General features: G+C 40.9%; 1 protein-coding gene and 1 pseudogene across 1 annotated transcript in view; one reads left to right on the forward strand and one right to left on the reverse strand.

Moving 5' to 3' along the window:
• Window positions 1-50: 50 nt before the first annotated feature.
• The window catches only part of RAD54L (RAD54-like (S. cerevisiae)), a 51,918-nt gene continuing 34,832 nt past the window's right edge, over window positions 51-17,136 (reverse strand). Inside the window, exons 11-19 of the mRNA XM_006899018.1 lie at window positions 6,424-6,550; window positions 5,441-5,515; window positions 5,181-5,311; window positions 4,350-4,460; window positions 4,056-4,179; window positions 3,626-3,704; window positions 3,118-3,297; window positions 405-568; window positions 51-306 (exon numbers count right to left, since the gene is read on the reverse strand). Of these exons, the coding sequence (XP_006899080.1) occupies window positions 96-306; window positions 405-568; window positions 3,118-3,297; window positions 3,626-3,704; window positions 4,056-4,179; window positions 4,350-4,460; window positions 5,181-5,311; window positions 5,441-5,515; window positions 6,424-6,550 (1,202 nt within the window). The 3' untranslated portion in view covers window positions 51-95. The remainder of the gene's footprint in view (window positions 307-404; window positions 569-3,117; window positions 3,298-3,625; window positions 3,705-4,055; window positions 4,180-4,349; window positions 4,461-5,180; window positions 5,312-5,440; window positions 5,516-6,423; window positions 6,551-17,136) is intronic.
• On the forward strand, window positions 13,159-14,137 carry LOC102869821 (annotated as a pseudogene).

Raw genomic sequence — 17,136 nt, forward strand, 5'->3', positions numbered from 1 at the left:
TTTTTCTCTCAGAGAACAAAATCCAGTAGGACTCTGTGGGGCAAGGAGCCCCTTATCTCCCCACCTCTACAGCTATACTCAAAGCCAGCTGGTTTTCAGTGGAGCCCATGCTGCTGCTCATGGGAGCGCTGGTGGAAGACGAAGGTGATGGCTGTGGAAGCAGCATCCCAAGAAGCCTGGAGTACCTCATCTTGGAGCCCCCGCTTATCAGTGCTGTGGTTCCACTGAGCCAGGTCTGAGGTGCAATCAGAACCATTAGGGGGTGGCCATACTTGGCGGTTGTTGACACAGCGGCGGCAGCGCAACCTAGAGGCAGAGGACAGAGATGTAGTCACTGCAGATCCTACCTCCTTCCTCTGCAAGGAGCTTAGAGATAATGGCCAACAAAGACACTCTTCACTCACCTGTCATGTGTGTCACTGAGGCTAGCCTCATCCAGGGTAAACAGTTCTTTCAACTCTCCCAGAGAGAAGTGTCGCTCCACATCCTGCTCCTCATCTACCACACAACTACTCAGTGCTTTTTTGTGGCTCTGACGCTGGAAGATCTTCTCCTCAATGGTTCCTGCCTATGGGGGAAGAGAAGGAGAGGAAATAGTTATTCCCACTGGGAGAGTACAGGGAGACCTAGGGCTTGAAATTACAGCCACTCTAGAGGTGGAGGAATGAATGAAAGGTAAGTGTCCTAGCAATACCTCTGCTCAGCTGAGCCCTATTTTCCTGTTCTCTTCTATGACATTCTGCTGCTGTAAGGCCATTTTTTTATCACCTTCAAAGTGAGCAGAGGTACCTATAACATCTTAACTAGACCTCCACAAGAAGCCCGAGTCTTATTCATTCAGTAAGCATTATTTAGATATTACTATGTCCCTATGCTAATGTTTGGGTATTAAAAAAAATTCAAATGTGATCCCTATCTTTGAGCTCATAAGACTAGTAGGAGAGACAAGCAAACTAGAACAATGATGATGTGTACAAGATATAGGAGCCAACAGTAAGAATGATAGAGTGGAATAAAGTTTGAAAGTTAAGATTATCTTTAAGACAAATTTGGATAAATGGAAAATGTTCAGTTTACAAGGAAGGGCACTCCCGCACTCCCAGCAAATGAACAAATCTGGTGAGTTGGCGTACTAGGTATTCAGCTGGACTGAAGGATAGCTGGAGAGTAAATAGTTGGAACTAAGCAAGCCAGCAAGGATCATATTATGGAGAACTTTGGATGCCAGGCTGAAGAGCTTGACTTTGTCATGAAAGCAACAAAAAGCAAACTCCACTTTTGGCAAGCTCATTTCTGAAACAGGATGTGAAGAATAGGTTAGGAAAGATAAAACCAAAGGTAAAGAGGAAAGATTTCTATAAAGTTGAGTCAAAGGTCACTGGTAAGAATCTAGTTGTTAACAGCAGAGAATAGTCCAATGAGATGATTGCCACATTGGATGGATAATGGAACAACTAACAGATGAAATTCAGAAATTTAATGACACAGCTAAGTGCTCATAAAATACCCAAGTGAAAATGTATAGCAATTGATGGAAATGTGTCTCAGGTAAGGAGAGCTGGGCTAAAAATTTAGACTTAAGAATATAATGGGGGGGAAAAAAAGAATGAGTGTATATAATCACCAAAGTAACAGAACTAAAGATGAGAAAAGAATTTGAATAAAGGAATAGTAGAATTTATTGTTTCAGATACAGAAATCAATTGTCTCTTTTACGAATTGGCTCCTTTAAGAAGCCAGCCAACTGTACATTGGAAAGATGTTTCAGGGGCATAAGGGGTAAGAAGCCATAGGGATGAGGTATGCTGAGTAGAAAATGGAGACTTAAAGAAATTCATCTGCAGGCCTTGGAAGAGTAACAGTGAAGGGACAGTAACCCAAGGTGGTAGCTATAACAGGACACAATTTTTAAACTTTTGGTTTTAGCATAGGAACTGCTTAATCTTGTCTAAAGACTTTGAGGGGATAAAAGATAAATTAAGAATGAAATGACAAATGGAGTCTAGAGAAGAATTCAAAGGACAAACCTTGAGAACAGATTTATGGAAGACAGAGAGGTGAGCAAATTCATATCTAATACCCTACATTTTCTCTGAAGTAGAAGACACAATCTGCAGAAAGAATGAGGGACAGAGTTGGGCGGGAAACTTGAGGGAAATAGTGAAGGCATGAAGTAGCTGTTGAAGGAAGTAGAGTCTAGCCCAATATAATTAAACTTGAATTGGTGGTGGTGCTGATGTGTAAATGCAAACCCATAAAATAGGTGAAAACAGCAGGAATGATACAAATGGGATGGCTATTAGGGAAACAGTGGTTAAAAGAATGAACAGTGAGGATCAGGCTGGATAGAAAGTAAGTTAAGTTAGACAGGTGACAGATTGTAAGATGGAGAGGTCAGTTTCTAGCGACAGTAGGTTGAAGATCTAGGAAGTAAAGAGACTTAGGTTGGAAGGAAGGAGAGCAGAATGAGAGTTATTAAATTTTAAGTTCCACAGTGTGACGAGTAGAGTAACTAGGTGACAGGGAATGGAGGAAGCCATTAAAGATGAGATCAAGGAAACATGAAGGGCTAATGTGCTGGATAAACTGCATGCTACTTAAAATGAGCTAAGATGACAGCAACATTTGGGAAGAGGTAAAAGTTAAGGTGGTACTCCAAATTACTGATAATTGGTGAATTAGAAAAATAACAGAAATGATTGCAACAAAGTATACATGGAGGCCATCAAGTAAGACAGTGTTGAGCTTCAAAGGAAAAACTTGGAAATAGATGGTCTGAAAGTACACTGAGGACTTGGAAAATACCGGTATAATTTTTCCCCTGGGTAATGGGGTGAAAAAGGCTATAAAAGCAAATGGCACAGTAGAAGCTAAGTATGAGGGAAGATAGGTGCCCTACAAAAACCATGAAGCTATAGGTATTTGTTTACCAAGATATCAGAGACATAACTGTTTTGGAGTAGGAGTGGGGTGAGGAAGAATCAAGGGCTCCAGGCTAAGCCCTTCTCCCTTCTTAAGGGAGAAGCGCCAAGAGAGTCATTGAAAAATGTTTCAAAATGGTCCTTAAGGACTTACTCCATGGCCCACCCCTACTCTGACCATCATCGACATCCTTACAGATAGCAGGCGGTAGATATAGCAGGTTTTCTTTTGACCATCTCGCCAGACCCGGGCCATAGCTTGTTCATCATTGGCTGGGTTCCAGTCAGGATCAAACATGACCAGCCGGTTGGCCCCAATGAGATTGAGACCACAACCCCCAGCTTTGCTGCTCAGCATGAAGACAAAGTCAGGGCTCTGGGGGGGAAAAAAAAAAGAACCAGAAGAAAAATAACTTCCTGCAGTCTAACTGGGATTCTGCTCAGCCTAGCCAGCACCTCCCTCATGCCTTAGAAAATACTTCTACTCAGACCAATTATGAAAAACACCAGTTTACTTATGGGTCAGTTTCCCATCTCATAAAGTCATTTCTAAGCCCAGCCACCACCAACTGACTTAACCACACTTTAGAGAAGAAACACACTTCCCCCCCAATATATCAGAACTTGACGCAGAGCACACTTATACCTTCTTTACTTCTGATTTTCTAGCAATGATGGTGTGGGGAGAGGGGCTGTGCATTTACCGATGGACTATTGAAGCGCTCCACAACCTTGGCTCGCTTCTTGATTGACATTGTGCCATCCAAGCGGACATATAAGTACCTAAAGAGGAATCCAAAGATCAAGATCCAAGGAGGAAACAGATCCCCTTGGAGCTAGAGCAATTGAAGGGACTGAACTAATTCTGAATGAGGCTGTTCATACATAGCCTGAGATCTTGAACTCCCCAAGGAGCAGAGAACCAAGGTCAAGGACTCTGTCCTTTGGGAGCACTTGAAGGTACTATTCTGCTCAGAGATAGAGCTAGAACCAATCAGCAAAAAGGACACAGGCATCTTCTTGGAAGTGTCTTCTATACTAATTGGTCCAAATCACCAGTAATAAACCTTATTTTCCCTAGAGGAGACAGCAGAAAAGGCACCCTGTTGGCAGGCTGGTTAGGCTCTTCCCTACCTTCGGGCCCGGCACAGTTTCTCAAAGAGGTCCAATGTTTGAGTATAATTGGACACCAGCACTACTTTGTCATTGCTTCGGCTCCGGGTCACCGCCAGAATGTAATCAAGGACCAGCATCTTACCTGGCAAGAGCAACAACCATCAGCCCTCAACAAGTCCTCCCAAAAGACTAGGATTCTTACTCTTGATATCCTGCCTTGAGACAAGATAGTTCTAACACAAAGACACAACCCGTGATCCTGCTCCCACCCTCTTCTCAGAGGAGCCCAAAGACTGATGGGAAAGAGCTCACCTGACAGTTGGGGTTCTAGAGCCTTGGAACTATAACCAGAAGGGAACAGATCCAAAGCACCCTCAAAGCCATCCTCCTCTTCCACACACTTGTCATATATCAGAGCTGGATCTGGGAAAGGGGAGGAGGGTGAGATTTCTACTTCAATGCTCACCAGTCCCTCTCTAGAAGGTTAGCCCAAAAAGCCTTCTTTAGCACTGGACTTATTTGGTTTCCACCACCTCAAGTCCCAACAGAGTGCAGTTAGTGCTACTCAGATCATGAAGGACAATCTTGCCCAGTATGCTTGCCCAGCAAAATGGGGAAGTATACCAGAGAATGTAAGCAAGGTTTCTTTGTCATTATCCCTCTTGCCTAACAGCTTATGTGCATTTTTTTATTGCACCTGTATATGCACATTCCCTCACACATAAAACACACATGTGGCAAGAAGCTGCACTGCAATCCCAAAGGTGCATGGTTCGAATCCACCGCTCCTCTGGAGAAGGAGGGAAAATCTCCTCTTGTGCCAGTTGGATCCAACTTGACAGCACACAGCAAGTAATAAAAAAATAAACAACAACAAAAAAGCACACACACACTTTCTCCCCCCCTCCCCCCAAGTGCTTAGGCAGTCCTTTAAAAAAGGTCTGGTTTACAAAAAAAAAATAATAAAAAAGGTCTGGTTTACAGAGTAAATAATACAGAGCTTATGCTGTGAGGAGTGTTGGAATTATACTTCCATTTCATGAAGACTGAACAAGTTTTAGCAAAAGTGGCTGGGCAGCCTATAGAAGCCTTCCCACCTTTGCTTAGCCTTCCAAAGGACCTCAGGGTACAGGCCCAACTCACGATTACAGAGCTTCTTTAGTGAGGTGATGGAAGAAAGTGAAGAAACACTCATCTTGCCCTCACACAACTCTTCTGCAGGCTTGGCTTGTCCCAGAAACCTCTTGTATAACTCCATCTGAAGGGGTGTCAACCTGGAAAAAGAGCAGCTGTGTTAGGAAGAAAGTGAATCACACTTCTAAGTAAACCCTTGAGATCCCAGCCATGTTTCAGAGGCCAGGCCTTTAATCATCCACTCGATGTCCTTCAATTAAGTTCCTTACCTACAACAAACCACCTGCTCAATCTTCACAGGCAAGTATTTAGAAAGGATATCAGATGTCCTCCGGATCAGGCACCTGGGGTAAAGAAGATAAAAAGTCAAGGGGCTTATAAAATTGTCATGCTAGCTAACTTTTGAAACAATTACCATCTAATGGACCAAGACTGGCTCCCTGAGTTACTTTTGTAGTATCAAATATCAGCCTTTTAGGAAAAGATATCTATGTCAGGGTCTCGGTAATGGTAACAGAAACACTTTAAACAATCTAGCTGACAATTCTTTTTTTTACTCCAACAAGAAGTTTGGCTTAAGAGAAGACCCAGGGTTCTCAAATAATGAACCCAGCTCTCTGATAGGCAAGCAAGCTACAAACTACTAAGTCCTTAATGAAGTTTCTGCTTGCAATAGTCCTAAGGCTTAATATAATTAAAACCATACGTCCTAGAAAACCAGGAAAGAAAGGGATCAGGTACACTGACTTGCCTTCCTACCATCAAAAACTAGGAAGGGAAGTGGCCAGGTAGCTGGGAAGAACAAGATTCTTCAGGATATAAAGCATCAAGTGTGCATTCCTGCAATAGGAGACTCTTAAAAAAAGAAACACTTTTAGCCTGAGCCAAATCCACACTTCAATTCTACAACTACCTGTCACAGAAGAACTAGGGCTATAGGAGAGAGACAGGAAGGTTCTGAAACTCCAAAGGGGTATTCTCAGAAATTCCGCTAGCAAAGAAGTGCTTCCTCAACAATTTGATATGCAACACAAAATCAGAGTATGTACAGCTGAGGCCAGTAGAAATAAGGATATGGTCATAGGCAGGGGTACAAATTTACTCTCTCCCTAAAGTCTCAGCCCTTAAAAGCTCCATGTAGGCAGAAGCCACTGAGAACTATCTGAAATGGCTTGGGAGACAATTCTGATTGCCCTACTTGAGGGTATCAGAGGAGGGGTGCCATCTAGCCCATCACTCACCCTACCATTACCTATTCACAATGCTGATGAGCTCCCGCAGTCGCTCCTCTCCTAGATGCCTGTCTGCCTCACTGGCAGCTGCATCTCGACCCTTTAAAATTGGCAGCTCAAAATGCTTCTTGAACTCATGGGCAGTCCCTAAACATAGCAGAGAAGGAACACACACACACACACACAAAGAAAAGAAAAATTAGTGTACAGGAAGCCCATCAACAAACGAATGGATAGACAAGCTGTGGTATATTGACACAATGGAATACTACGCTGCATTGAAAAACAAAGAACTCATGCAATATTATTCAAAATGGGTGACCCTGGAAGACATTATGCTGAGTGAAGTATCTGAGCCACAAAAGGACAAATACTGCATGGTGCCACTGTTGTAAAATAGGACTGACATCAGAGTTGGGGGGAGACTGAGAAAGATGGGATAAATAATGTATAGTGCATTGAAACAAATGAGGGAGAAAACTGTTTAAAGGGGATGTATGATTAGGTATTATTGTCATGACAGGAGTCCAGAATGAAGGCTGCATAGTGGAGTGGACCTGGGGGGAGGGATTGTAAAGCAATGAAAGAATTTTACTTTTCAAAGAGAGAGTATACTGGGGGAAGGGAGGGGTGGGCAGGGAGATAAGTGTAACAATGAATGAATGGAAAATTTTAAAATAAGACTAGGGAGGTGGGGGAAAGGCACAGATAACATTAGGAGTGAAAAAAATTACTCATACTATAGATGCTAAAACACTAAAAAAATAACTGTTAAATTTTAAAATAAAGATGAACTAAGCAAATTATCAGAAAAATAAAAACTTGCCAAAATGGAAACAAGAAGAAACAGCAAATCTGAATAATCTTTTATTGAATAAATAAGCCCATACTTCATAATTCAAAACTTCTCCACAAAGAAAATGCTAAGCTTAGATTGCTTCACTGGTGAATTAATCTATACACTTAAGAAAATAACATCAATATTACACAAATCCTTCTAATGAAACAATAAACTGGGAACATTTCTCAACCTTTTTTTATTAAGACCAAAGCCAGATAAAGACTATACAAAGAAGGAATACTTCAGTCCATCCCCCATCATAAACATAGCTACAAAAGCGCTAAATAACTAGCAATCCTACAACTAAGCATATGTTGTTGTTATGTGCCGTCGAGTCACTTGCGACTTTGAGAAATAAGAGTGGAACAGTAATAAATATAGGCATATCCATGTTTATCACAACATTATTCATTAAAGAGTAATGAATAATTCATGAAATATAACATGGATAAGCCTGGGGAATATTAAAACTCAAACTCACTTCCATAGCTGAGCCTCCAGCAGGTTTCTGGAGATCATAAATTGCATAGGAGGAGACTCCCTCCTCCTTCGTCAGAGCTGCTGGTAAATTTGAACCTCAAGAGAGGTGCTGCCTTTGTGTTAGCAAAGCAACTTCCTATGGAGTGACTATGCCACCAGGGCTCTTAGAAGATATGCTGAGTGAAACAATCACAAAAGGACAACTATTGCATGAGACCACTACTACAATAAGAAAAAGGTTTATATGGAAAGAGATATTTAAGGTTAAAAGGGAAGGAAGTTTAAATCCCTAAAGAGCAGATATGTATTAATTTGGGTGAAAGGAAAGGCAATAAATCCAAAGAAGTGGGAAGCACATGGTCCGTAGCAAAGGAAGACACTAGGAGATGCATAAAAGACAGCAAAAGTAAATACTACTACATACACAGTCCTGCAATAAAAGCAGTAACAAGCAGCAGTATTTACAAGCAGATACACAGGTTTAACAAAGGATATTTCTACATTCATATTTGAATTTGCTATTAAATATATCCTAGGGAGCTCTGATGGCATAGTGGTAAGAAGCAGTGCTGCGATCCCAGCGTAGTGGTAAGAAGCAGTGCTGCAATCCTAAAGGCACCTGGTTCGAGGCCACCAGCCACTCCACAGGACAAAGATGAGCAATCTCCTCCCATGTGATTAAATGCCTCTGAAAACCTGCCAAAGGGTCAGCTATAGGTTTGTTCCAACTCTATGGTAAACAACAACAACAACATAAATATTATCCAAGGATATCGTAAAGCATATGGGAGGAAATGTTCTAAAAAGCCCTCTTAGCCATATCTAACACCTTGAGGGAATGAATCACAGGGCATGGAGTCTTGGAAATACCTAGATCAATTGGCATAACAAATTTCATAAAGTTCTACACCCTAATTTGGTGAGTAGCAAGTAGAACCATAAGTTATACGAGTTACATCCAAGATGCAACTATTAGTCTTTCCTAGTCTAGAGCAAAGAAGATGAAGAAAGTCTAAGGCTCAAGGAAAGAATTAGTTCAAAGGACAAATGGACCACACAAACTATAGATTCCACGACTCCAAAACCAGAACTGAATAAATATTGCCTAGATTCTACTCTAAATCACTCTAATCAGGATCAAAATAGAATATCCTGGATAGAGAAGGATGGGGGGGGTGGGGAGAGTAGACTGAAATTCAAAATAATAAAAAAAGACCAGACTCACTTGTCTGAGAAAAACAAGAGGAAACCTTGACATTATGACCCTTACAGACTTTTCAAGTCTGGAGTGAAATCCAACCCAAGGTCCAGTAACAGATGGGTCTAACAGGAGATAACACCAGGAGGGAGTCTAACCCTAAGTACAATCGATCATGTTAGAATAAAAGGGCAGCATTTACCCAAAACCAAAGGTAAGGTAGTAAAGAAAAGCAACAAGGAACCCAAGCAGAAGTAGGAACAATGGTATATATGACACTGAGGGGATTGCAAGCAATGTTGAAGAAAATGTGAATAAATTGTTGAACAGAAAACAAAGCTTATTCTGTAAATTGTTACCCATACTACAAAATAAATACACAAATAAAAATAGTAAATAAATAAATAAGGCAAACAAATAGTAGCTCTAGTGGTCTAGTGGCAAGAAGCTGCACTGCAATCCTGAAGGCATGTGGTTTGAGGTCACCAGCTGCTCCATGAGAGAAGGATAGGCAATCTCCCATCAATTAACTGACTCTGAAAACCTGCCAGATGGTCAGCAATGGGTTGGGTTCAACTCTACAGTATGATGATAACAAGGAAGACAAACAGACCAATGGATTAGAATAAAGTCTAGAAATAGAGCTCACATAAACGGATATGTGATTTATTGGGGGAAAAAAGGGAGCAGTCATTACAAAGTAGTAAGGAAAGGACAATATTTAAAATAAATAGTATTGGGTAACTAACTGGATATTCATATAGAAAAAGAATCTTGGTCACTATTACATACATACTGAAAATTTAGATGAATTATAGATTTCAATGCGAAAGGTAAAATAAACCTTCTAGAAGACAGAATAGGAGAATGTCTATAGGATGTGGTATAGACAAAGACTTCTTAAACAAAATACAAAAAGATCTAACCACAAAGGAAATACATGATAAACTAGTTAACAATAAATTTAAAAATTTTTTATTTTCAAGTGATAAATTAGCCAACAATAGCAAAGTTCAACAGGGCAGCAAACAACAAACTCTGGGGAGGTTGTAGAGAGACTGGAACCTTTATTAACTGCCAGTGGGAGTGTAAACTGGTGCCACCGCTACAGAAAGTGGTCTGATGCCCTCTCAAAAAAGTTGGAAACACAAATACCATTCGATTCAGCAATTCCACTACTGGGAATATACCTTAAAGAAACAAGACCCTCTACCCAAACAGCTGTATGCATATGCATGTTTATTGCTGCATTATTCATAAGAGCAAAGATATGGAAGCAATTCAATTGCCCATCAACAAATGAATGGCTAGGAAAACAATGGTAAATCCACACAATGGAATACTATGTAGCACTGAAAAACAATGAACCTGTAAAACATTATACAACATGGGTGACCCTGGAGGACATTATGCCAAGTGAAATAGCTCAGCCACAAAAGGACAAATATTGCATTAACACCCCTGTTATAAAATATGACTGACATGGGGATTTGGGAGGAGAATAGGAAAAGGGTGGATAGATAATGAACACTGCATTGGAACAGATTAGGGGAAGAACTGTTTAAAAGGAATATATGATTGGGCATTATATGAATGACAATAATCTAGAATAAGGTGCATTGCAAAGTAGACTGGGGGAAGGGGAGGGAAGGAAACTGTGCAATAATGAATGACTGAAAAATCCAACTTTTCTATAAACTTTCATGAAAATCACAATAAAAGTATAAGAACAGAGACAAAATGGGGGGACAAAAAGGAGTCAAACCATTAAAGCGGTAACACTGATGGGACAACAGCACAACCCCTTACAGATTATGCCACCAGAGCTCCCTAAAAAATGATGGTTGTTTTATTGTTGTTGTTATATGCCATCAAGTCAACTACGACTCTTAGCAACCCTGTGAACCATGGCTCTGAACCCTGCTCTATCTTGAGCCATCCTTATCATCTTTGATACACCTTAACCCCGCTGCCACAGTTACTGTGTCAATCTATCTCATCTAGGGTCGTCATCGTCTTCTTCACTCACTCATCCTCTACCCTTCCAAGCATGATGTCATTCTCCAAGGACTGATCACTCCTGCAACATGCCAAAAATACGTGAGATTGAGCTTCAAAATCCTTGCATCCAATGAACAATCTAGTTTCACCCTAAGACAAACTTGTTTGTTCTCTTGGCAGTCCATGGCATGTTCAATACTCTTCTCCCTCACCACAACTCAAAGGTATAGATTCTTCTGTCATGCTTAGTTATGGTACGGCTCTCAGAGGCATAGCAAGCGAGAAGATAATGGCCTGGGTCGAACACACCTTAGTCTTTAGACTGACATTACTCTTTAGCACTCTAGAGAAGTACTTGAAAGATTTCTCAGTGCAACTCAGCTTTTTATTTCCTGACTGCTGGTGCCACATGCGTTGATAGTGGATTCAAGCAAGAGGAAATCATGAACAATCTCAATCTGTTCATCTATTGGCCTGGCAGTGAGGACCTTTTGTTTTGTTTTTAGTTTTATACTAGTTTATTTACAAAATTCTATTAAATTGTTTTTGAGAACAGATTCTTTTAATTTCCCTGACTTCCCTACCCATAAAATTGTACAACCCCATGATTAATCCTTCCTTCCCTTGCACATCCTCATCCCTTTGCTTCCACCCTCTCTCACCCCTCTTGGATCCTTACACTCATTCCAGAATAATGGTTTTATACAATATTTATCCTTGTGGGACTGAGCTAGTTCACTCAGCATAATGCTCTCCAGTGCCTCCCAAGCTGGATAATAATTTACAAAATCATTGTTCCTGCGTGCTGCATAGTATTCCATTGTGTGAATGTACCATAATTTCTCAATCCATTCATTTGTGGTTGGACATTTGGGCTGTTTCCATGTTCTTGTGATGGTGAATAATGCTGCTATGAACATTGGTGTACAAATCTCAGTTTCTGCTGCAGTTCCCATTTTCTCAGGGTATATTCCAAGTAGTGGGATAGCTGGGTCATATGGAATTTCTATGTTCAGCTAAATCCATGTGTGCATTAAAAACTTTTTCCAACAAGGTGAAAAGAAAACCTAAAGACTGGGAACAAACATTTGGTAATACCATCTCAGACAAGAGTCTTATAACAAAAGTTTACAGAATACTCCTGGGCCTCCACAAGAAAAACACTGATAACCCAATTACAAAATGGGCTAATGCCATGAAAAGAATTTTCACAGAGGATGATATTCAAATGGCAAATAGACACACGAAGAAATGATCCAAATCACAGGCAATAAGAGAGAGATGCAAATCAAAACAACAGTGAGGTACCATATCACTACAGTAACAATGGCAAAGTTTAACAGGACAGCAAGTAATAAATCTTGGAGTGGATATGGCGAGAAAGGAACTCTTACACATTGTTGGTTGGAGTGTAAAATGGTACAATCATTCTTTTGTTTTCTTGATGTTAAGATGCAATCCATATTGAAGGCTGCAGTCCTTGACCTGAAGCAAATGCTTCAAATCCTCCTCAGTTTCAGCAATGCTGTGTCATCTACATAACGCAGATTATTGATGAGTCTTCCTCCAATCTTGATGCTGCATTCTTCTTCAAAAAGTCCAGTTCCCCGAAAGAACTATTCCAAACTATTGCAAAGGTATGGAGAAAGGATACATTCCTGACATGCTTATTTCTTGATTTTGAACCACGTAGTGTTTCCCTGTTCTTTTTGGATAACAGTTCCTGGTCTAGGTATAGTTTTGCATGAGCATAATTTAGTGTTGCGTTTCTTATTCTTCTCCATAATAGCCAAAATTTGTTGTGATCCACACAATCAAATACCTTTGCATAGCTGAGAAAACATAAGTAGACATCCTTCTGATACTCTCCTTTCAGCCCAGCTCCATCTTGACATCAGCAGTAATATCCCTAGTACTAATGGCCTCTTCTCAACCCAGCTTATATTTCTGGAAATTCTCTGTCAATGTACTGTTAGTCTTTTTTAGATAATTAATCTTCAGCAAGATTTTGCTTTCATGTGATATTGTTCAATAATTTTCACATTCTGTTGGAGCATCTTTCTTGGGAATGGGAATAAATCTGTTTGTTGAAATATGTCAAGTTGTATGGCAATTCCTGAGGGCCTTATTTTTTGCCAATTCCTTCAATTTTTAGAAATGTGCTAACAGGGTATGGGGTGGGACCTACCCAGCCAGCTTCCTAAAATAAGCGGGACAAGCTGGTTCCTCTTTGCAATGGAGATGGTCACTTCTTCAGATAGTGCCTTAGCTTTGGAAAGTGAACATTTTCAAGATGTTGCATAGAAGTAAGCTACTAACTCTCCCACCCTATGCACAGACCTCAGAATTCAACAACAGCATGTATACTTCCTTCATGAAGTCTCATTGCTTTTATGACCTGATGCCCACAAGCTCCAAATTGGTTGCATTTGATACTTTCCTGCAGGTGAAGAAAGCTTTCTTTGCATTGGTAACTAATGGTGTACAAGTCGCCCCTTTGTGGAAAAGTAATGAGCAAAGTTTTGTGGGTAAGCTGACCATTACGGATTTCATCAATACTCTGCATTGCTACTATAGAAACTTGGAGAGAGGTTTACCTACAGGACTCCTTTAAACCACTTGTCCACATTTCTCCCAATGACAGCTTGTTTGATGCTGTCTCTTCATTAATTCAAAACAAGATGCACAGGCTGCCAGTTATTGATCCAGAATCAGGCAACACATTGTATATCCTCACCCACAGCGTATACTCAAATTCCTCAAATTATTCATCGCTGAGTTCCCCAAGCCAGAGTTCATGTCTAAATCTCTCGAAGAGCTGCAGACTGGCACCTATGCCAACACTGCTACCCCTGTCTTTGTTGCTCTGGGTATCTTTGTACAGCACCGAGTTTCTGCTCTGCCAGTGGTGGATGAGAAAGGGTATGTGGTGGACATCTGCTCCAAGTATGATGTTGTTAATCTGGCAGCAGAAAAGACCTACAACAACATTGATGTGTCTGTGACCAAAGACCTGCAACACCAATCACACTATTTTGAGGGTGTCCTCAACTGCTAACTGCATGAGACTCGGAAGACTATCATCAATAGACTGACAGAAGCAGAGGTTCATCGACTTATGGTGGTGAGTGAGAATGATGTGGTCAAGGGAATTGTTTCTCTCTCCAACATCCTGCAGGCCCTGGTGCTTACAGGTGGGGAGAAAAAGCCCTGAGCTGAGGGAAGGACTCAGACAACACTGGGAAATCTGTTCCACTCACTGTCTGCCAACAGCTCTGGGAATCACACATGACACTGTGGGAGAACTGTGATTTTGTGCTCAGCTCAGGAACAACCCCCACCCCCACCCCACCCTCTTACCTGGAGGTCAGGGGCGTTGGAGAAGAAAGGAAGAAAGATTGTTAGCTGTCTTTACCCTTACATGTATGCTTAAGAAAACTTTAGTCCAGCCCACCTCAGCCACCATCCTCTTAAGACATCACCCCCTTTTCTGGGTCAACTGTGGGCTCTCTCAGGCGGATTCTGATCTCTAAGAGATCCCTAGACCTCATCCTGCCTTTAGCTATATTCCTACCCCTTATTTCATCTTAAGATAATAGCACAACACGAGTATTTTTATTAGTCCTATTTCATGCTGTGTGGGGGAGGCTGAGGCCAGTTAGTGACATTCCCCCCCCCACGCCTGGCCACTCACCTCTCCCCCCCCCCCCCCCCGCCCCCCCCCACGATGGGAGTTAAGAGGATTGTGGCATGGAGGCCTTTGGGTTCCTGTACTGCTTTTGTATGAAAACTGATAGAGGGTGAAATGGTTAGATGATTTTACTGTTTTTCATGGCAAACCTAATTAAAATTACAGGTAAAAAAAAAGTGCTAACAATAATCCAAGGTATCTTGTGAAAGAAGATCTACAGCAAGATACAATTGAAAGTCCACCAAAATGACTAAAACAAATGAACAAAAAAAATTGGTTATTATAAAAAGGATATAATCAGCAAACTGAGAGTAAGGGTCAGCTGTCTTTTATCTATAAATATAGCTTTACTGAAGCACAGTCACATTCATTTATGGTTACTTTATGCTATTATAATAATTGACTAGTAGTAACAAACATGACCTGCAATCCTAAAATATTTAGCACTAAGACCTGAGGTTGTTTACAACTTGCTCAGCTCCACAATCAACACTCTTGGCACCAACAGTCAGGAAATCAAAAGATGAATTGAACTAGGAAAATCTGTGGTCAGGAACCTTTACAGAGTACTGAAAAGCAAGGATGTGAGTCTAGAGACAACAGTGCACCTGATTCAAGCCATGGTCTTTGCAATTACTTGATATTCATCAGACAGCTGAACAATGACTAAGAATCGAAAGAAGAATCAATGCGTTTGAGTTGTGGTGCTGAAGAGTACTGTACATACCATGGACCACCAAGAGAACAAACAGCTCTGTCATGGAGAGGGTCAAGTTACTCCTTTCAGCCTATGATTTTGAAGCTCCATCTCACATACTCTGGACTCATGGCCAAGAGGAACCAACCCTTGGAGAAGTATGTCATGCTCAGAAGGGTAGAGGAACAGCATAGGTGAGGAAGACCCCAGATGAAATGGATTGACACAGGAGCTGTGGTAACGTAGGTAGATGTGTCAGAGTCTGTAAGACTGGCTGAGGACAGGGCAGGGTTCACAGCTATTGTACATAGGGTCACTATAAGTCACAGGTGACTTGAAGGCACATAACAACAAGACTTCTAAGAAAGTTTGAAGGGAGCTCTCGTGGCCTAGTGGCAAGAAGCTACACTGCAAATCCCAAAGGTGCACTGTTTGAATCCACCAGATACTCCGCTGAAGAGGGAGGGGCAATCTCCTCTTGTGCCAGTCAGATCTGATTCGATGGTACACAACAAGGGGAAAAAAGAAAAAGAAAAAAAAATTTGCTAATGTATCAGACACTGCTGATACAAACATGTACTGCAGTAGATTATTCAAGATGGCTTTTATAGTCAGTGGTTTTGTTATATCCACCGCATGGCTGGGTAACTTCATGACTGTCGTCAAATTAGTTCTGACTCATAGTGATACCTCATCTAAAAGTTGGGCAATGAGTGCTCACTTCAGCAGTACATATACTAAAACTGGAATGATAGAAGATTAGCATGGCCCCTGCACAAGGATGACATGAATTTGTGAAGTGTTCTATAGTTTTATAAGACCATTATTATAGAAGTAGATGACTAATAAAACATGTATGACGATCCAAGAGGAGGAGAGGGGAGCAGAGACGTGGGGCTAGGGGTGTTATCATGGGCTTGCACAGCTTGATGGGTGGAGGAGGGTGGGTTGGGGAAATGAGGGAGGAACCGGTATGAGAGGCAATGTGTAAGAACTCTGTGGGTAAATGAGTTTAAAATTATTTTTTTTTAAAAAGCATTACATTAAAAAAAACCAAACAAAAAAACCCCAAATGGGAAGTCACAAGCTGAACTGTCTTGATGGCAGCAGGTAATTAATTTCAAGTTGTTTAGTGATGGGAATGTAGTGGGTACTGAATACATACTTAGAAAATTAACATGTGCTAATTATGAATATATAATCCAGAAAGATGAATAAATGAAATGTTACAAAATAAAGAAAAAAAAGAGTTGGACAATGAATAAGGATGACAGAATAAATGATGCCTTTAAGTTGTGGCTTATTTACAGAGTGGGATTTCACACTAAAAAAGGTTTGTAACACTGGCTCAAGTGGGGAAGAGAGCAAGGCTTAGAAGAGAGGCTTGCTTGCAAATACGCTTGAGAAAAGGCTATCTTGATTTGAAAAAAACCCTGTGTTTTGAGTGTTTCCAATCTGAATTTTAAGATGTTACATTCCTAATAAATCCCATAACTGTGAGTACTATTTATGAGTTCTATCTGAGCACTGCAACGAATTATCAAACCTAGTAGCTCCCTATGAGATAGATTATTGATACTGGAATAGCTGAAGATGTGGAACATGGACAGGACATGTCTACCCTCACTGGAATCAGCTTTGTGCTGCTGCAGAAGATTCTGTTTCCTTGTGAGTTAGTGGAGGCCAGGTGCTGCCACCCTCACACATGCAGTACTTCAAACTTTCACAAACTGCTTTTGAAAGACAGTCAACAGTATGTACTAGGGCTGAACACAGAAATAACGTGCAACCCAGCAATTCTACATCTAGATATATACTTGACAGA

The sequence above is a fragment of the Elephantulus edwardii genome, unplaced genomic scaffold (assembly GCF_000299155.1).
Source record: "Elephantulus edwardii isolate Elephantulus edwardi_28Jun2011 unplaced genomic scaffold, EleEdw1.0 scaffold00243, whole genome shotgun sequence".
Lineage (NCBI taxonomy): Eukaryota > Metazoa > Chordata > Mammalia > Macroscelidea > Macroscelididae > Elephantulus > Elephantulus edwardii.